The sequence below is a fragment of the Lynx rufus genome, unplaced genomic scaffold (genome assembly GCF_022079265.1).
Source record: "Lynx rufus isolate CCGP_SWC_20201006 ecotype Redwood Valley unplaced genomic scaffold, mLynRuf1.p SCAF_34, whole genome shotgun sequence".
Classification (NCBI taxonomy): Eukaryota; Metazoa; Chordata; class Mammalia; order Carnivora; family Felidae; genus Lynx; species Lynx rufus.
Window position 1 is genome coordinate 182,216 of NW_025814850.1, and position 21,251 is coordinate 203,466.

Sequence of the window (21,251 nt, forward strand, 5' to 3'; positions counted from 1 at the left end):
TGCTGAGGTGAAATGAATTGACAACATGAGGAAATGTGAGCCATAGAGAGGACCATGCCTGCTGAAATGTCCTCCTTGGTAAAGAAGGATCTCTTAGTGGCTGAACAAGTCCCCTCATCAGCGCCTGGAGAGAATGTGGGGCTGGACTCAGAATGAAGTTAGCCCACAGATAGCATTTGTGCTCAGCAGGAAGAGGGCACCATAGGGTGGCTATGCACTTGTAGATAGTGGCAGACCTCAAAGGAGCTGTGAAGGGTGCTCCATCAGCGAGGTGCTGTCTTACAGACGTTGGACTCATGGTTGGGTTGGCAGGAAGTTGGCAAGCAGGTGCTGGCTTTGCAGACACTTGGGGCAGTTGGTTGGAGACCATTGCAGCCACCACCGGATGATTTGCCTAAACCTGTTACACAGCAAGCTGGTTGGCAGGAAGGGGGTGTGCAGCCACCTTGGTTGCAGGAAGTGGATCCATCCCAAGTTGGTTGGCTGGAAAGCACGGTGCCACAGGAAACTGGTTTACAAGGGTTCTTTACAGAACATGGGGGCTGGCAGTTAGCCACTGGCTGGCAGATGAAAGATATGGAAGGAGCTGGTTGGCAGCAAAGCGACCAGCAAGGGGATGATGCGTAGCATGTAGCATTGCAAGAACTGAACACACAAGTTGATGGCTGGCAGGGAACAGGCATGCAGGGAACCGATGGGCAAGTCTTGAAAATGTAGCAGATGGGTTGGTAATAAGTTAATTTGCAGGTCTGATCTTCACCATTGATGTGTTGACATGAACCTGGTTGACAGCAAGTTAGCTGACATGGACTGGCTGTACAGGTGATTGGTGGGCAAGAATTTTCAGCACAGGAATTTACCTCAGAGCAGGATGGCTGTTGGGACCTAGCGTCACAGGAGACCGATTGGCCACAAGCTGATCTGGACACAAGGATAGGTTCTTGGCAGGAGCTTTGCTGGTCGAGGATGGCTTCACAGCAATTTGCCTGACAACTGGTTGGTTCCAAGCAGGAGGGTTCCAAATAAGGAGACTGACCAGTTCCAGATTCATAGCAGGCTGTGCGGGAGCAAATGGGTTGGCAGGCAAAACCAACACAAGAAGTTGCCGGAAGGCAGGTAGGTTGGCAGCAAGCAGGTCCACAGCCACTTGGTGCACTGCTGGATGGCTGACAGTTTCCTTGGCAGGTGACCAGCTGCCAAGTTCTGCTCCGGCAGGAACTAGGCAAACAGATACCGTTTTGGAAACTGCCACCATTTGAGCACGTGAAGGTGGGCACAGCTGGAATGGCCGTGGTGGTTCCGGGGCAGCAGCTGTCCACCATGGTGCTGATGTGAAGCTCACTAGGGAGTTGCAAACTCAGTATACCTGGGTGTGAAAGATATCTCTTATAGGGGCTTTTATAGCTCTTCAGGGGTGTTGGTATGACTTAGAGCATCTTTCCTTGTTATTGTTTCTACTCATTTGTATACAAACATCTGATTAGTAGGCTTCGGGAGCCTGGAAGATATTGTCCCCAGTTTAAAAACTTGTCTGTTGAGTTGAGAGTTTTCTTTGCCGAGTTTGGATTCGTTGATGCTGCTCCTGCTCTGGAATGAGCTGTCTTTTTTACAGGTTGCTCTCCAGCCTCCCTGAAGTGGGCCTTTCCCTGTGCTAACCTCTCATCAGAAGGCCTCAGCCCAGCCAAAGCAACCTGCTCTTCCACCAGGAATGCAGTTCTGCACCATTTAGACAATCAGGAAATGAAGCCTTGACCCAATTGAAAGAGGGCGATGTCTGAGATGGTGAACCAGGCAGTACATCCCAAGGACACTTCAGTGTCTCCACCTCTTTCTAGAACCTTCCCATTTGGCTTTCCTGAAACCCAACTTTATTAGTAATACTAATACTAATACTAATACTAATACTAATGGCTTCCATTCCATTTATAGCATACTTACTATATACCAAGCCCTTGACTGCATTTTTCATTGAATCTTTGCAATGGTCCTCATTAGTAGCTGCAATTCTCACTGCTATCTTAGAGGTAGCAAAACTAACTCAGAGAGTTTAAATCCTATTTCTCCAAATTATACAAGTAATAAGAGGTTGAAACAAGATCCAAACCTAGTTGGGACTGACCCCCAAACCTCGGATTGTAATCACCTATTAGACCTCCTGACTTTGGAGTGGAGGAGAAAGACTGTGATATAGTGATTGAAGACTGACCTTAGTACAACAGTGCACTGGCTAGTGGGCAGGTGGCCAGGCCCCTTGCTGGGGACCATTTGCCCGTTAGTGACTAGAGTCATCAACTAGATTAAACTGGTATGAATACTTACCTCCACTTATCCATACACCCAAAGACATTCTTTTAATTTGGAAATTTTAATAACTGCAAAGTATTTTCCCAAGGATTAAATCAGCCTCTTCCAAGAGGGACTTATGAGGTGCTGGTTGTACTGATTCTTCCCGTCTTTTTCTAGATTTGTCAAGGCTCTGCATTACTGGCCAACTTCAGCAACCCACATCATTCCCTGTCCTGACCTGGTTCACACCAGAAATTCATGACAGAATAGAAAGATCATGGCCTTGGATCCCAATAGGGTAGAGTCTCATTTTTGGGCTCTGCTACTAACGCATTCCACAGGACAAGATGACTCATTACCCAAGGGTGCAAAGTACCAAGAGTTTACCAACTAACTGCATTGCTGTTGCTCAAGTTATTTTTACTCTTTTTTTTAGTCTATTTATTATTTATTTTGAGAGAGCAAGTGGGGGAGGGGAAGAGAGAGAGGGAGAGAGAAAATCCCAAGCAGGCTCCCCGCTATCAGCACAGAGCCTGACACAGGGCTCAAATTCATGAACCATGAGATCATGATCTGGGAAGTCCTCACCTTTGTCATTAAAATGCCTTTTTTTTAACCATTGCTTTTTGTGTTACAGCCCAGATTACTCCTTTTGCCATCCAACTCATCACTAATCATTTAGGCACCTTGCAAACTGCAAAGATCACTGCGCTGTTTTATTCCTGAAGGTCTACATCCCAAAGCTCTCCATCTGTCAGGAGAAATACTTCTGGTCTTACCAAATAGATCAGATAATGGGAACATGAATATATTTGAGAAGCCATGTCAACTTCGCTCTGAAAAAGGTACCAATGTCCTGTGCTCATTCATACCACTTTTATTGTTTTTAAAGTAATCGATTTTAACATCCATCTTTCTCTGATTCTGCTCTTGCCTTTTTTTCTCCTAAAGAAACTTCTCAATAGGTTGGTACAAGGTACAAACTTTCAGCTATAAGATGAATAAGGTCTGAGGATCTAATATATAATATAGTGACTCTAGTTAATAACACTGTATTACATAATCGAAATTTGCTAAGAGAACTTAAATGTTCTCACATCCCCAGAAATATAAGGTGATGGATGTGTTAGTTGATTAGATAGGAGGATTCTTTTCACAATATATGTGTGTATCAAATCATCACAATGTACACTTTAAATATCTTGCAATTTTGTCAGTTATACCTCAATAAAGATGAAAAAAAGGTATCTCTCAATAGGGAGACCTTTCACTTTGCTATGGCAAGGCACTAAAGACATCGAATGTATCACCAAGGGCTGTTGTGATCATAGCAAGAGACATGGTGATGTATAAAAAACACAAACTTTGGACTGAACCGTATGTTCTGTATGTTATTTGTATGTTACATGCATTTACGTTGTATGTTACTCTTGTATGTTACTTTCTAGCTGTGACTGTCCTGAATTTTGTGTTTAGCATTCCCTGTGAATATACATAAGGTATATATATGTGTATATACATATATACATATATGTGTATGTGTGGTGAGGTATACATATATGTGTAAGTGTGTATACATGTGCATATGTATACATGTGTGTATACTCATACATGTGTGTGTGTGTGTTGTTTTTCAGCTTTAAATATATATGTGGTCTGGAGGCTTGTTTGTATCAACTCTACACTGGTCAGGTTCACCCCTGTTTTACATATGGCCATTGTCTAGTTTTCATTGCAGCATAGTATTTATTGAGTGAATACACCACAGTGTTCTTGTCTCTGTTGATGGGCCCTTGGATTGTTTGTCACTCATATTCTTCATCTTGTAAAATAGAGACAAAAGCATCTTATTTCACAGAACTGCTATGATTTGCATGAAACACTGGGTCTGTGCTTGGGACAAAGATTTTAAAGCCCTGGCCAACTCCTCTCTTGACTCTGGAAGGAGGTGGAGATAAATCTCAATAGGCTGACGAGACAGTACCCTTGACAGCAACATGCAGGATAAGTTCCACCTTTGAGATTCTCCCTCTGCTGCTGTCTCACCCAGAAGTTCTCAAACAGGGATGATTTTTGCCCCTCATCCCCAGGGGTGTTTGCCAATGTCTGGAGACATTTTTGGTTGCCACACTCAGGGGATGCTACCAGCATTTAGTTGGTGAAGTCCAGAGATGCTGCTTAATATCTTACAATGTTAAAGAATGATGCCCACAAGGAAGAATTATTTAGCCCAAAATGTCAATAGCACTGAAGTTCAGAAACCCTGCTCTACCCCCTCTTGTGCTTAGGTTAGCCCAAGATGCACCTTGAGGACTAGACATAGCCCCTCATTCTGTGCCCTAAGAGACTACTCCGAAGAGACTCTGTCCTTAGGATTGTAAGAGGCTGTGTATGAAGTTTACACAAGGATTGTGCCTTACAGAGACTAGGAGAATATAAATAAAGCTCTTGCACAAAAGAAATCCAGTTGTCTTTCTTATTGTACATGTGACCTCCCACTTATTTTCATTCCACTGTGAACCCCAAAGTCAACTGGCTTGCTCCCCAGTTTCCCTATATCCAAGTCCATGCTCCTCCATTCATTGCTCTATACCAAGGTCAGAGGGACATTCCAAAACTAAGTGTTCTTCATGTCACTGCTCTATATCTGGCCCCCCCAGTGCCTTCATGTCAACCCTGCACCAAACGAAAATGCCTCTGTATAGATTACAAGGCCCAATGGGTTCAGGTCACTACTGTCTACTTAACTGACCTTAGAACTCACCATGCCTCTAAGCACACCTCTGCCCAAGCCTCAGTAACGAACAGTGTGCTCACAAGCCCCATTCGTGTATATGTTTCCTCTGCCTGGAAAGCTCTTCCTTTCTGATTTTGACCTGGTCCATTCTTATTTGTGCTGAAAGACCCAGCTTCAATTTCACATTCCCCAAGAATTCTTTCCTATCTCTCCCTGTACCCTGCTGAGTTCAGACTGCCCTGTGCTTGCCTCTGTCCCAGTACTTAGCACAACAGAACGTGGCAATTGTCTCTCTGCCTATCTGTCTCTCCCCATCCCCACTCCAACAGTGAGCTCCCTTAGAGCAAAGGCTGACTTCTCAGTCCTACAGCCTACCACAGTCCCCAGCCAACAGCTGTCTAATGAAGCGTGTTGGAAGGATGGATGGATGAGTGGATGAAGTTGCTGTCAAAATAAGTTAGCTGATGAGAATATGAATATTAACAACAGCACAATGAGAATAACATGCCACTTCAACTTAGCCACTTTATTGGACAGTGAAATATCTTTTTCTCATGGAAGATGTCCCCAAGGAACATGAGCACACCCAGCAAGGCAACACAGGCATGAGGACAGAAAAAAACCTAACGCTGGGGAAGAGACTCCAGATGACGTGGCGAAGCAGCTCTTCTCAGCTTGATGGCAGCAGCAGGCAGGAGCTCAGGATGATCCCCCTCTCAGTGCCCAGGGGGCCTGCATTTGGACCATTAGGATACTGAAATTTCTGGTGAGTTTTTTGAAGTGTAAGAAGAAGGTGAGTGATGGTGAAGAAAGATTCTAAGTCGTTGTGAGCTTTGGGGGGGGCAGCCGAGGTTTCTCTCCAGCTGGAGGTTTGCTTTGCAGGAATTGGTGGGCTGAGGCCAGATCAGTGGTCGGCAGGCTTGGTGGCAGTAGGCGGGGTGGCTTCAGCCTCACGGGTGGTTGGGCTGGTGGGTTTGGCCTCAGTGGGCTGGCAGGGACTGGAATCTGAGACCTCAGCCTTGCAGGTCGTTGAGTCAGTGCAATCTGGTTGGCTGGAAGTGGACTTTTTGCAATCTCGTTTACAGGAGTCAGCACAAGGCAGGCGGGAGCAGACCGGACGGTAAGACAGTGAAGTGACACAGGCTGGTCGGCGCAGGATGGAGTGGCATGGGCGGTAGCAGGCAGGGCGATAGGAGATGGATGTCACATATGGCTGCCTGTAAGTAATGTGTCCAGAGCAGATTGGGCGACAGATTGGACGACAGATTGGGCGGTAAGGAACCGAAGGAGAGCAAGGCTGTTTGCAGGAGCTGGGTATGTAGAAAGTCCTAGAGCAAGTTGGCTGGCAGATAGCAGATGCAGAAGACCCTGGGCGGCAGCAGAGAGGTTGGCAGGAGGTAGACGGGCAGGAAACGGGCTCACAGCAGACAGACCGACAGCGCTTGACTACGTAGCAAGTAGGTTGGCATGGACTAGGTGCACAGATACTTGCTGAGCAGGGGTTGGGTTCAGAGCAGATGGGTTGGCAGATGCTGGAGACACAACAAGAGGGCTCTTGGCAAGTGCTTGAGACACAAGGCGGCTCACAAGGGCTTGGGACACAGCAGACAGGGCGAAGGCACACAGGCTCACAGACCAGGGCCACACAGCGAGCTGGCTGGCAGTTGCTGGGCTCTGAGCAAGATGGCTCACAAGGACTGGAGTCACAGCAGATAGCCTGACAGCTATTAGCCACAGAGCAGACAGATGGACAGCAGCTAGGCGTGGGGCACACCGGCTGACAGACAGGCTCACAGACCACTGGTTGGCAGGAACTAGGCACAGTGCAGACAGCTGAACAGCAGCTGGGCTCACAGATGACTGGCTGGCAGCAGCTGGGCTCACAGATGATGGACTGGCAGGGAGTGGGTACACAGAGGACCGGCTGGCAGGAATGGGCCTCACAGCACACAGGCTGGGCACAGCTGCTCACAGGACAGGAAGGCTCACAAATGGTGGCCTCACAGCACACAGGCTGGGCACAGGCGGGCTCACAGATGGTGGCCTCATAGCACACAGGCTGGGCACAGCTACTCACAGAACAGGCGGGCTCACAGATGGTGGCCTCACAGCACACAGGCTGGGCACAGGCGGGCTCACAGATGGTGGCCTCACAGCACACAGGCTGGGCACAGCTACTCACAGAACAGGCGGGCTCACAGACGGTGGCCTCACAGCACACAGGCTGGGCACAGCTGCTCACAGGACAGGAAGGCTCACAAATGGTGGCCTCACAGCACACAGGCTGGGCACAGCTACTCACAACACAGGGGGGCTCACAGATGGTGGCCTCACAGCACACAGGCTGGGCACAGCTGCTCACAGAACAGGCGGGCTGACAGCACTGTGGGCCACAGCTAGATGACCCACAGCTATCTTGGCAGGTCACCAGTTGCCATGTCTGGCTCCGGCAGGAACTGGGCAAGCAGACAGGCCCTCCGCAGCTCACCTCACTGGAGCAGAGAGAGATGCCTGGCACAGATGGGCATTTCCTAGAACAGCAGTTTCCAGACATGGTGGTGGTGGCTCTGCTCCTTGTGAGTGCTGAGAGGGGTGCTGCCTGACTGGGACAGCTCTCCCAAGCCCTCACTTTTATACCAACTCAGTGGCATGTGCTGTTTGGAGACCCTGCGTCTTTTCCTCATTGTTGTTTGGGCCGGTTTTCAGAGGAACATCTTATTATGCCAAGGTTTGTTGATCTGGAAGTTGTTTATCTACCCATAAAGAAGCTGTTTGTTTATTGACTTGCTAAATTTGGAATCTTCGGCGCAACAGATCATCTTGGCATAAGCATCGTGGCCTTCAAACCGAATGATCTGTGTTTCTGAGTGGCAGGAACAGGGGAAGAAGAGAGGAACTTATAATTTATCCATCTTCTAGTCCTCTGTACCAAGCCGTGGGGAGAGGGGGAGCCATTAGGGATGTCCACATGAATAGGACCTACTCACTCCTTCCTACATATCTCATTCTCTGGTGGGCAGACAAGCATGCAGGCAAACTCATTGCAGTGCCATGGTAAGGTCAACAATAGACATACAGGGATTAGTAGAGGAGAGCAGTGGTGAGCTCTGTGGGAGAAGGGATGTCTGGGCTGGATTTTAAATGACTATGCTTTGCAGAAATGGTCTTATTTAAAACCATCAGCAATCCCCCAAGATAAGAACTTGTCTCTTCCCATTATAGGTAAAGAAAAGGAAAGGTGGTTGAAATTGGAAAGCTTAAGTCACTTGCTAAAGATCCCACTCAGCTTGCCCCCTAATCTAGGGATGCTCTCCTTCCTCCTCACCATTCTGTTTGGTCTGACCTTTCTCAAAAGACTGTCAAAGCTGCATGTCATAGGCTCAGCCAACTGTGCTGCCCTCCGTCCTGTTCTATGAACGGTCCTGTCCCAGACCACTGGCTCTACTTGTCCCCAGAAAGTACTTGATCTTGCCTCTATGCTTCTCCTCCCTGTTTTCCCCCCACCCACTTATACCTCAAGCATTCAGTGGCCCTCCAGAATCTCTCTTGCTTTTGGTGATTTAATAGCTCCTAAAAGAAAGACACTTCCAAAACCCAAAGGATAAAGAGGAAAGGCCAGAGATCTTTCGCAAAGACATTGTGAACAAAAGCAAAGAATACAGATGTTTTCTCAAAGTGTGTCAATGCTACTACCTGAGACAGACATGAGATGAGAAACAAACCCTAGGTTTCTTTTTTTAATGTTTATTTATGTATTTTGAGAGAGAGAGAGAACAAGCAGGGGAGGGGCAGACAGAGAGGGAGAGAAAAAGAATCCCAAGTAGGGCTCGATCTCATGAACCGTGAGATCATGACCTGAGCCAAAATCAAGAGTCGTATGCTTAACTGACTAAGCCACCAAGCACCCCAAGAATCCTAGGTTTCTAAACACCAAGGCCTGACATCCTTGTTTCAGTAAAGGCCCAGCTCCACAACGCATTTTCAACATCAATGCAAAACCCAGGCTCTCCTTTAGAAAAGCTGAACCATCATGCCATCCATTCATCATCTCTCCCTTCATTCATTAATTTATGCAATTACTCACTCAATTTCTCTTTTATTCATCCATTCGATTCAACCATCATCAGGCTCTGTGAGAGGGCTACAAAAAGAATGAGTTGCAATTCCTGCCTCAAGGAGTCCGAGTTTAGGAGAGAGACAGATCCATCCATAGCAATTATGGTACAGTAGACGTACAAGTGCTATGACAGATGGCTGCACTGGTCCTATGGGGGCACCCGGGAGAAACACCCACAAGATTTTTGGGAAATTAGACAAGGCTCATCAAAAGCATGATACATTTGGGGAGCAGTAAATTGTTCCACAGCCAGGATGGAAGGTTCAGGGGACAGGAAGGAACAACAATGGTACTAAAAGGGTTACTAGCACTCTACCATGAAAGCCCTTGTGGACCACGACAAGTAGTTGGATTTTATACTGACATGGGGGTATTTTAAACAAGGGAACAACTTGACCAAGTTTGCTCTTTGGAAAGGCATCTCTGGCTATGGCAAAGGTATTGGAGAAGGAGGGCAAGTCTGGAGCCCAGGAGACCATCAGCGTTCTGGAGCAGTTACTCAAAAGTTTCCTGGTGACAACCTGAACTGGGAAGTGCCATGGGACTGGAGCAATATGAGAGGTCTTATGGAGGTAGAATCTATAATAGAATCTAGTGGTTGAAAGTGGAAGATTAGGAACAAGAAGTGTCATCCTTGAGATGTAGCTCTCAGGCAATTGGAAAAGAAGACTTTTTGGACAACAGTCTTGCAGTGGGTAAGGCAGAGAAGGAGCCCCCAAGATCCTGATCTCCACCTTTCCAGTTTGTCTCTATGCATTTCGTCTTCCTCAGCCAAGCCAGCAATGCAATTCACATGGAGGTGGCCTTCCTCCCACAAGTCCCTCATAAACTCTCTCAGGTGAGAAACTTAATGTGGCATCACTTGTTATGCCATAATGTCCTCCCAAAGAATCCTTCCCTGCTAAGTGGAATTAGCAGATCTTTTAACAATCTACACATTTCTACTTTGTTCTTTTTTTTAAGTTTATTTATTTTTCAGAGAGAGAAAAAGAGAGAGCATGCATGAGCGGGGAGAGAGGAGGGGCAGACAGGGGGACAGAGGATCCAAAGCTGACTCTGTGCTGAGAGCAGAGAGCCTGACGCAGGGCTTGAACTCACAAACCATGACATCATGATCTGAGCCAAGTCAGAAGCTCAACTGACTGAGCCACCCAGGTGCCCCTCTACTTTATTCTTATAGCTTTCATCTCCCTTGACATTATATAAGTACCAAAGGGCAAGGATTTTGTGTATTCACTGATATATATCCAGCACCCAGAACAATGTTTGATACATAGGCAGTTTACAATTAATATTTATTGACAAATGAATGAGGACCTCTGCGGGCAGCTAAGAAAGGCAGCGATTTGTCAGTAATTCAAAGAAATCACTACCCTGCTCTCACCCATCCGGGAAGCCATATCAGAAGCAATAGAAGAATCAGATGCTCTGAATCACAGCTGCTCAATGCAGACCTATTGGCCTCTTGGCAATTTTGTACTGTTGGCACACTCATGCTCTGGCTGTGGTTTTGTCCTGGGAGTTAAAGAGTTAGTTCTTAGGAGGCCAATTCCAACCAGAGCAAAGAATGGCCTACATAGTAAGTCTGAAACTGAACCAGGGCAGACTCAAAGTTTGAAGTCTCTCCCAAGTAAGACACTAGTAGTATTGCTGGACTTTTAAACGAAACAAAAAAAATGAAAACACAATGAGCTACCACTCTATAGCTGCTAGAATGGCTAAAAATAAAAAAGATGTACCATATCAAGCGTTACCAAGGACGTGCCGCAACTGGAAATCTCAGACATGGCTGGTGGCAAAACAGTCACAAAACAGTTGGGTAGCTTTTTCATGAGGTTAAACATTGCCACACTATTTATCCAGCGATCCAACACCTAGGTATTTATCTAAAATAAGTGAAAACATATGTCCACAAGAAAATTTATACATGAATGTTCATAGCAGCTTTATTCATAATAGCCCAAAACTGGAGACAAGCCAAATTCCCATCAGTAGATGAATATTTTTTTCATGTCCTTTATTCATACAATGCAATACTATTTAACAAATAGGAATGAACTTTGATATCTGCAACAAGGATAAATATAAATAATGTTATTCTAAGTGGAAGAGGTCACACTGCATGATTTCATTTATATGAGATTCTAGAAGTGGCAAAAGGTTGATGGTTGCCTGAGTCTTGGGTCAGGGGTGGGGAGGATTTCCTGCAAATGAGGCACTGGGGAATTTGAGGGATGATAGAAAGTTCTATACCGTGAGTGCAGTGGTGGTTACTTGAGTATATACGATTGGCAAATCTCATCAAACTGTATACTATAATTAGGTGCACTTTATTATATATAAATTATACCTTTAAAAAGTTGGCTTATAAAAAAAATTAAGGTAAAAAAAGTAAAAATAACATCCCAGTTTTATTTGTAAATATGCTTAAAAGGAGTCTGGAAACATACATGTCAGTGATAAATGCTGAAGTTGAGAATCCAGGTGGCTATTATTGCTTCTTCAGATTTTTCTGCATTTTTTCGTATTTTTAGAGATCATTGCCATGCTTAATGGCATGTATCTTAAATACAGAGAACAAACTGGGGGCTGCTGGAGGGAAGGTGGGCGGGGGATGGGTTAAATGAGTGATGGGCATTAAGGAGGGTACTTTTTGGGATGAGCACTGGTGTTATATGTAAGAGGTGAATCACTGGGTTCCACTCCTGAACCCAAGACTACATTGTATGTTAACTAACTTGAATTTAAAAAAATATTTTTTCTTGTTTGTTGAATGAAACACTGCTTTGCAGGAATAAAAATAAATATTGTTCTTCCAAGGCAAGAACAGAATTAGCTTTATTCCACATGTAGCTTAAGATCACATTCAGCAAGAAGGGTGCCTGGGTGGCTCAGTCGGTTAAGCATTCGGTTAAGACTTCAGCTCAGGTCCATGATCTCACTGCTCGTGAGTTCGAGCCCTGCATCGGGCTCTGTGCTGACAGCTCAGAGCCTGGAGCCTGCTTCAGATCCTGTCTCCGTCTCTCTGCACCTCCCCTACTTGCACTCGCGCACGCTCTCTCTCTCTAAAATATAAAATAAAATGTAAAAATTTTTTAAAAAAGATCATGTTCAGCAAAAAGTTGAATCAACTATTTTTTAAATTTTAACCTTCCGACTGGACCCACACACACCTGGCTCAGGCCCCACCTGGCAGATGTACATTCACCCCTTGCATCCCTGGGACTCAAGCAGAAGAAGTACAGTTGGTCTCAGGACAGGAAAACCTAACCCAGAAGAGGCAGACTTGGCCGAAGCATTTTGGCTAGAAGAAAGAACTGGAATTCCCAGAACATCCATAGGCACCATGTTCACGAAGTTTTGCCACAGGACTCTCTTCCGTTCTGAATCAAGCTTGTTTCACCAAAGCCTCTTCCCCTGACTTTGCGAGAAAGTTCTGACCAAACCTGAAGCCTTCCTGCAGAACCATTCTAGGAGAGCCATAATGCTGAAGGAAGCCATGCCCCTTGCTCAAGAGTAAACCCTGGCCAACCTCAGCATTTACCCATTTACTGCATTTTAAAAATGCAAGTCCTGGCTGGGGCTGCCTCCCTAGAGCTAATGGACAAGTTCTCTAATGGTGAAGCCTAAGAATCTGTATTTTTAAAAGCCCCCCCCCCCAAGTGAAATCTCATGCAGCACATGGAAATTTTATTTTACACCTAGGGTTCTTGTTAAAAACACTGATCGGCAGGCCACTCCCCTGGGGATTCTGACTCTGCCTGTCTGGGGGTGGGGGAGAAGGCGGGGGAGCTCCAGAATCTCCATTTTAACTAGTCCCCAGGTGATTCTGATGCAAGTGGTCCACAAACCACATTTCAAAACCCTGACTGTGGATGCCAGAGTAAATTTTCCTGGCCCGGTGCCCAAGAGGGAGCCAAGGAAGAGGCGGGAGAACTAATTTGGTTACGCCAGCAAGCTCGAATTTATTAAGAAGTTAACAAAGAAATCTTTGCACCAAAAAGCAGCAGAAATCTGAGGAGAAGGGTCAGTCCCAAAGCCACCTTGAGTCAGAGGATGCCTTATAGTGACAAGACATGTGAGTCCACGAAAATAAAGCCATGGGGATTCACCCTGTGAGCTTCGGGATCACTTTGGATGGGAACCAGTTTCCGTCTCTCACCAGCATATGGCTCTTGTGCTCGGGGCCTTGAAACACCAGGGCAGGCGCTGGAGAACAAGCCCTCGTCTACCAATAACACGGAGGCAGGATGCTGTCTTGGATGCGGGGAAGGTCCCGGAGACGAGGGGTCCCCACCTGCAGCAGGTGCAGGCTTTGCTTGGGCCACCTCCGCGGAGAAGACATGGGGCTTCACTTCGTCTCGCAAACGGGCGTGGGCTGGCAGCAGACGGGGCCGCAGCACCCGGACGAGCCGCAGCAGCTGGACCCGCAGCAGCTGGACCCGCAGCCCCCGCAGCCCGAGCCGCAGCCGCTGCCGCAGCAGTCGCTCCCGCAGCAGCCGCTCCCGCAACCTCCGCAGCCCGAGCTCCCGCAGCCCGAGCCCCCGCAGCCGCAGCAGGACCCGCAGCAGCCGCAGCAGGACCCGCAGCAGCCGCAGCAGGCGGGCTGGCAGCAGCACACTTCACAGCAGTCTTGCTCTTGAGGGCAGCAGGTGAAGCAGTCCCCCGGGCAGCACCCCATGGTCCCGGCTGGTCAGGTGGCAGGTCAGGAGCGCGGCCGGAGTTCCCCACGTCTGACGGTGGCCAGCGGCCAGCAGCTTTTATAGCCCCTCACCGGAGGGTGTTGGCACAGGGGACAGGATGTTTCCTTTGTTATTATTTATGCCAGTTTCCATAAGAACGTCTCATTAGCTGCCTGTTTATTTTCCAGCCCTGAGTACCTCAACTCATAAAAAAGCCCCACTCGGGCCAACTGCTATTTGTCCAGAGGGTAAAAATGCCATCTTCGAAAAGACCTGTCATCATGGCCAAACACGGGCCAGCCGTCATTAGCCCAGGTCAGAGGGAGCCGCGGCCTCTGTCTCTGGAATGGGTCCTCCCCTTCCACGTCTCCTCGGGTGGCAAGCTGGCAGCCAACCCCGTTTCATCGTGGGTGCTCGTCCCGGAAAACCAGGCGGGCAAAAGCCGGGGGCCCTGCGCCTCCTGCTGCAGGCAGAGTGGCTGCTCTCGAGGTCCGGTCCTGTGGCTCCTCCCAGGAGGAAATGGTATCCTCGTGCGGGCCCATGTGAGCAAAGCAAACATTTGTGACTGTGTGTGGTATGTGGAGTGTGCCACACATTTGTTTGGGCTTGGTCAGTGAGCATCAGTCATGACTAATAACTGCCTTGTGCGATGGAAAGAGACTCATCATAAAACTGCAAGAGGTGGGAGCCACGTTCTCCCCGGGCCTCCAGGTGAACTGAGCACTCAGCCTCCTCTCTAAGTGGGCTGGAAGAGCAGTGATCAGAACGCTTTCCTTGATGGAAGGAGATGGGACGGGGGAGGGGAAGGAAGGGAAGAAGAAGGACGGAAGATCGTGGAATGTCCAAAACATCTCACTAAAATGGGAATGTTGTGCACTTCTTTTAAGAGCTCCAACTTCGTAGACCACCTGGCGGTGGGCGGGATTAGCATTACAAGACACCCAGAATACCATCGCAGGGCATAAAATGCCTTTGGAAAGACAGAGGATTCAGGTCCGCGTGTAAATTCCACGATGGGTCGAAATTCCTATCTCCGGGTTGGGTTTGGTACCTTGGAATGGTGATGGCAACCCTGGAGACTACAGGCTCGACCTTTGGAAGGCAGCACCCAGAGAAGGGGACTGAGTGGGAGGTGGGGATGAAGGTGGCAGTGGGTGTGGAGATCTGGGTCAAGAGACACAGCCCCTCATTTTAATTTGCCTTTTCTTTTTAGGTGGGCGTGGAGGTAAGGCAGCCTCCAAGACCAGCTAGATGGACTGAGAAGGGTGGAGCTAGATAATGGGTTGCTTGGATCTGATAGGATGCTCAGTACTTCACAGGATGTGGACATTTAGAACTGGGAGGGAGACATCATGTGGTCCAGGGTTTCTAAACCGTGATTTTATGTCAGAATTGCCTAGGGCGGAGGCTTTTGAAAAATGCAGACCTCCAACCTGGACCCCAGTCCTGTTAAATCAGAGTATGTGCTCATGGGAGCTTGAGAAGCTGTATATTTTAAAGCTTCCAGGTGACTCAAATTCTCAAATAGATTAGGAAACACTGACATAATTTAATGTCACCATGACCATCACCCTGAAGCACTTCTTTTCTACAGAAGCTGATACAAAGGCCCAGGAGAGGACACATTAATGATGGAGTGAGGCAGCCCAGATGTTCTGTTTCTTGGTCCAGCGTTCCTTCCAGCACTGCACATCCACAGATGGACACCTCTGGGTAAGTGTAATACAGTGAGGTCCAAGACAGACACGTCCTTTTCGTTCTTTTTTTAAATTTTTTTAATGTTTTTATTTACTTTTGAGACAGAGAAAGACAGAGCATGAGCAGGGGAGGGGCAGAGAGAGAGGGAGACACAGAATCCGAAGCAGGCTCCAGGCTCTGAGCTGTCAGCACAGAGCCCAATGCGGGGCTCGAACTCACAGACTGTGAGATCATGACCCGAGCTGAAGTCGGACGCTCAATCGACTGAGCCACCCAGGCGCCCCTCATTCTTTTTAATAATAGGCAATGCAGTCACACGAGAAGGACACCAAAGGGCAGGCAGTGCAAAGTCTCTCCTCTTTCTGTGTCCACCAGTCAGTTCTCTCGCCTCTCACCTGCCCTCCCCTCTGCTCCCAGCCTCACTTAACCCCTCCGCACCTGAATTTCCTCATCTATAAAATGGAAATTATGATAGTTATAGTGCCAATCTCATAGGCTGTTTTGAAGATTAACTGAGTTATATAAAGCTCTCAGAGCAGTGTATTGGCTACATATTGTTTGATAAACATTAGCTATTGTATTATTTATATACAAGAAAAACAGATGGATAGATATAGATATGTTTTTGTTCGTTATACATGATAGCAGGTGTAATAGTAGCATAGTATACACTCTGGTTTTAACTCTTTTTTTTCCCTCTTAACAAGATATCTTAGAGCTCATTCCATTTCAGTACATAAAAACATTCTTCATAGTGTTCTATTGTACTGATCATTTATTTAACCAATTCTCTATTGAAAGACATTTGTTTCTAATATTTCCAATATCTTGCATTATAAACTTTAATTTTAAATATTTTGCTATTATGTAACTGTGTACTTACGCATATCTTGCTATAGCCCTCCCATAAACTCTTGGAAGAGAAATTGCTGGATCCTTGAGTTTTTTCATTTGTAATTTTGATGGCTATTGCCAAATCACCCTTCATAAAGGTTTTACAACTTACACACCCATCAGTGTGTGAGAGGACCTACACAACGTGTAATCAAAGTTCATGATCTTGCCAATCTGATAGAAGAAAGATAGGCTCTGGCAATTGTAGTAACTTGCTTTTCTATTATCATGAAAGAAATTAAGCAACATTTCATATGCTTAAGTGCTTTGATTGATTGATAGGGCTGCTTTGTGAAACAGAAAACAAAAGCTTGGTCTGTATGATGATTTATAAATATTTTTTCCAGATTGTCATTAGCCTTTGATGCTATAGTTAAATAATAATAAAAACAATAATGTTTGCATTATGAATTTCATACCTGCTTATTGTGGAATTTCTGGAAAATACAAAAAATTAAAGCAAGAAAATCAAAATCATCCATAACCACACAACAAAGATAATCTGCTAATATTCTAGTTTCCCTTTTTAGCACTTTCTCTAAAGACTTGCATATAAATATTGATATGAATACAGGTAGTTATACAGACACATATTTATGTATAAGCATATATATATATCAGGTACAAATTTCTAAATCCATGTTCCAAGGTGTGTTAAGAATACATAACTACCTTTCTCTTAGACTGCTTAAACTATTTTCCAACTTCATTCCAACTGAGGGGGAAGAAGAGTCAGTTTTGTACAAACTCAGAAATCATTCAAAATTTCTGCCTCCCCATCCTTCATCTGGAAATGGCATCTGAGTTTTGTGGGGCTTGGACAGTATTGTAGCATTAAAGAGAGTATCATAGCATTAAAGAGAGTATCGTAGCGTTAAAGGATGCACCGTGGGCATCCACTGAAAAGTACATGGTTCTCTCTTATTCTCGGCCACCATACTTCTTCTGATGGCACAGGTGAGATATCTTCTTCCCTGTTCTCCCCAAATTCTACACCCTTCCACCCTCCATCCAGGAGGCCACAAGGCCCTCTCTGTCTGACCACCCACTATCCTCCAGCACAGAAGTCTACTTTGAATTGCATACGCAGAGCGTTGACTTGGCTCATTTACTCCACATTTCTATAGTAATAACCCTACCCTGGGGGCAGTGATTATAGAAACACCCCACTGATGCCCAAGTCATGAGAAAAGAGTGAAAAAAAAAGAGTGAAAGAAACTCCAGAATAAAGGTAAGACCAATGGATACTCTAGTGTTTCATGCTGACACCTGTTTTTACAAAATTGAAATCATACTGTAAAAACTGATTCGTACACTGACTTCAAGCTGTATTACAAAGCTGTAATCATCAAGACAGTATGGTACTGACACAAAAAACAGACACTCAGATCAATGGAACAGAATAGAGAACCCAGAAATGGACCCACAAACGTATGGCCAACTAATCTTTCACAAAGAAGGAAGGAATAAAGACAGTCTCTTTAGCAAGTGGTGCTGGGAAAACTGGATAGCAACATGCAGAAAAATGAACCTGGACCACTTTCTTACATCGTACACAAAAATAAACTCAAAATGGATGAAAGACCTAAATGTAAGACAAGAAGCCGTCAAAATCCTTGAGGAGAAAGCAGGCAAATACCTCTTTGATCTTGGCTACAGCGACTTCTTACTCAACACATCTCTGGAGGCAAGGGAAACAAAAGCAAAAATGAACTATTGGGACCTCATCAAAATAAAAAGCTTCTGCACAACGAAGAAAACAATAGGAAAAACTAAAAAGTAACTGATGGAATGGGAGAAGATATTTGCAAACGACATATCAGATAAAGGGTTAGTATCCAAAATCTATAAAGAGCTTATCAAACTCAACACCCAAAAAACAAATAATCCAGTGAAGAAATGGACAAAAGACATGAATAGGCACTTCTCCAAAGAAGACATTCAGATGGCCAACTGACACATGAAAAAATGCTCAACATCACTCATCATCAGGGAAATACAAATCAAAACCACCATGAGATACCACCTTACACCTGTCAGAATGGCTAACATTAACAACTCAGGCAACGACAGATGTTGACGAGGATGCGGAGAAAGAGGATCTCTTTTGCATTGTTGGTGGGAATGCAAGCTGGTGCAGCCACTCTGGAAACAGTATGGAGGTTCCGCAAAAAAATTAAAAATAGAACTACCCTACGACCCCACAATTGCACTACTAGGTATTTATCCAAGGGATACGGGTGTGCTGTTTTGAAGGGACATATGCAACCCAATGTTTATAGCAGCACTATCAACAATAGCCAAAGTAAGGAAAGAGCCCAAATGTCCATCAATGGATGAATGGATAAAGAAGATGTGGTGTATACACACACACACACACACACACACACACACACAATGGAGTATTACTTGGCAAGCAAAAAGAATGAAATCTTGCCATTTGCAACTACATGGATGGAACTGGAGGGTATTATGTTAAGCGAAAGTAGTCAGTCAGAGAAAGACAAATATCATGTGACTTCTTCATATGAGGACTTTAAGACACAGAACAGATGAACACAAGGGAAGGGAAGCAAAAATAATATAAAAACAGGGAGGGGGAAAAACATAAGAGAATCTTAAATATGGAGAACAAACAGAGGGTTACTGTAGGGGTTGTGGAGGGGGCATGGACTAAATGGATAAGAGGCATTAAGGAATCTACTCCTGAAATCATTGTTGCACTATACGCTAACTAACTTGGATGTAAATTTTTAAAAACAAAACACACGAAAAAAAACATTCTAAAAAAATTTGATTTATACACAAAATATTGTCCTTCGCCTGAGAAAATGTTCATAAAGATGTTGATTATTAAATAGTATGAAAGTCTGAGAAATTATGTTTCCATATTGCTGGATATCTGTTTCCAATTTTCCAAAGCAAAACACGGAACTGAGCTTCTTTGATGTGAGTCTTTATGCAACTTTCTTATTATCTCCCTAAAGTAAATCCCTAGAAATATAATTACTGAATCTTCAGCATGTTAATTATTTTAAGGCTATAAATAAATATTGAAAAATCATCCTCCAAAAAAATCATTCCCATTTTCATCCATTTCACAGATGCCTTCACCAATACCAATTTTTAAGGTTTTTTTTCAGTTTTATTTTATTTGGGGGAGGAGGGCAGAAAGATTGAGAGACTGAGAAAACCCAAGCTCAGTTTTGGCCTGAGCTGAATCAAGAGTTGGATCCTTAATCGACTGAGCCACCCAAGTGCCCCAATTTGTATTACTCTAAAATCTCTTTGTCAAGAGATTTGTTGTAATTGGTAGTCAGGTCATGGAATCTCATTGTAGTATTTATTTGTAGTGACTTCATTCTTAGTGCATTTGTTAAGATCTCTTTTTCTTCTTTTGGGAATTATATGTTCAAGCTACACATCTTATTTTAGGCTAAGTGCATTAACTTTCCTTTCTCACACTTCCTACAAAATTGTCTCAGGGTATCATTTTTTAATTGTGACTATGGATTTTTTATGCATTTAATTTTCTTTTTATATAGGCACATCTACCTGTATTTTCCTTCCTGCTCCTTTTGTGCTTTGAAACTTCTTCACCACTCCCAAACAAGACAACTATTTTTTTTCTTTTCTTTCTTTCTTTCTTTTTTTTTTAGTTTTTATAGTTGCATTTTTTACACTTACTGCTGTTATCCATCAGGAATTTATTTTGGTGTGTGGCAGATACTACTTTACAATAACGATGTGGTTTTCCTAATTGGGGTACTTGAGTGCCTATTAAACGAATGCTTGGTGTCCAAGAAAAAACAGGATGGGAACATAACAGCAGGTGTGAAAAACTATGGTGTGGTGTCTGTTTTGGCGGCCTCTTGTGTGCATTGGGTGATATTACACATGCAGTTTCTGGTGTTTCTTTTTGAGACAATCACAAGACAAGCTCTGATTCCGGTTTCACCAGAAGCAGCTCGACAAAAACTTGACTTCTGAGAAGCTTATTATATTTGCATGGCATTGATTTTAAATCATGTGTACAATTAACCACCTCTTGGCCAAGGGGGCACATTATCAGCCCCTCCCTTTGTGCCCAGGCACTGCACTAGGTACTTTATATGTGTTTATGTGGTTAATGTTCAAGATAACTACATACAATAAGTGTTATGATCCTTATTTTGTAGATGAGGAAATTAAGGCTCATGAAGATCAATTACTCTAACTAGAAGATGCAGAGCTTGGATTCAAACCCAGATGTGTCTGCTTCTGGAGCCTATTGCCCTTTATGTCAGGCTTTCTGGATGGAACCACAGAAAACGGCTTCTTTGTCTTAAGGTAAGTAAGCCTTATAGTAAGAATATCTTCTATGATTGTATGTTTCACAACCACAGAGGTCATAGCTGTTTTATTCACCAGTTTACCCCCAGTGGGTGCTGTAAGGTGGGCACTCAATAAATATTTGTTAAATAAATGAAAAACTAAAATCATGAATGAATGTGAGATGATCCCCTGTAATGCAGTACATTGAGAGGTGTCCACTATAAAAGAGTGGGGTCTCTGCTGCCATTCCTTACCCATCTTTCATTGTTATCAATCGCTGCTTCACTCAGTCTCAAGTCTGCAAGTATCACTGTCCAATAGAACTTTCTGTGATAACAAGAATGTTCTGTAATTGCTCTGTCCAATATGGAGTCGACTAGACACATATGACTATTAAGCACTTGAAATGTGACTAACGTGAAACTAATTTTTAAATTTTATTTCATGTTACTATCTTTATGTTGAAATAGCCACATATTGTGACTTCTCTATGGGGCAGGATACCTCCAGAGGTTCTGTTTCA

At 44.8% G+C, this 21,251-nt stretch overlaps 3 protein-coding genes across 3 annotated transcripts; all 3 read right to left on the minus strand.

Moving 5' to 3' along the window:
* Positions 1-263: 263 nt before the first annotated feature.
* Positions 264-1,322, minus strand: KRTAP29-1 (keratin associated like protein 29-1). Its single transcript, XM_047093524.1, has one exon. It carries the CDS (start codon positions 1,320-1,322, stop codon positions 264-266), a length of 1,059 nt encoding a protein of 352 aa, XP_046949480.1.
* Positions 1,323-5,927: 4,605 nt separating this feature from the next.
* Positions 5,928-7,577, minus strand: LOC124522074 (keratin-associated protein 16-1). Its single transcript, XM_047093259.1, has one exon. It carries the CDS (start codon positions 7,575-7,577, stop codon positions 5,928-5,930), a length of 1,650 nt encoding a protein of 549 aa, XP_046949215.1.
* Positions 7,578-13,491: 5,914 nt separating this feature from the next.
* On the minus strand, positions 13,492-13,821 carry LOC124522130 (keratin-associated protein 17-1). Its single transcript, XM_047093372.1, has one exon. The coding sequence runs from the start codon at positions 13,819-13,821 to the stop codon at positions 13,492-13,494; it is 330 nt and encodes a 109-aa protein (XP_046949328.1).
* Between the last annotated feature and the right edge of the window lie 7,430 nt (positions 13,822-21,251).

Bases quoted from the DNA above. Each gene is read 5' to 3' on its own strand.
- LOC124522130 (XM_047093372.1), bottom strand. From the start codon at position 13,821: ATGGGGTGCTGCCCGGGGGACTGCTTCACCTGCTGCCCTCAAGAGCAA.
- KRTAP29-1 (XM_047093524.1), bottom strand. From the start codon at position 1,322: ATGGTGGACAGCTGCTGCCCCGGAACCACCACGGCCATTCCAGCTGTG.
- LOC124522074 (XM_047093259.1), bottom strand. From the start codon at position 7,577: ATGTCTGGAAACTGCTGTTCTAGGAAATGCCCATCTGTGCCAGGCATC.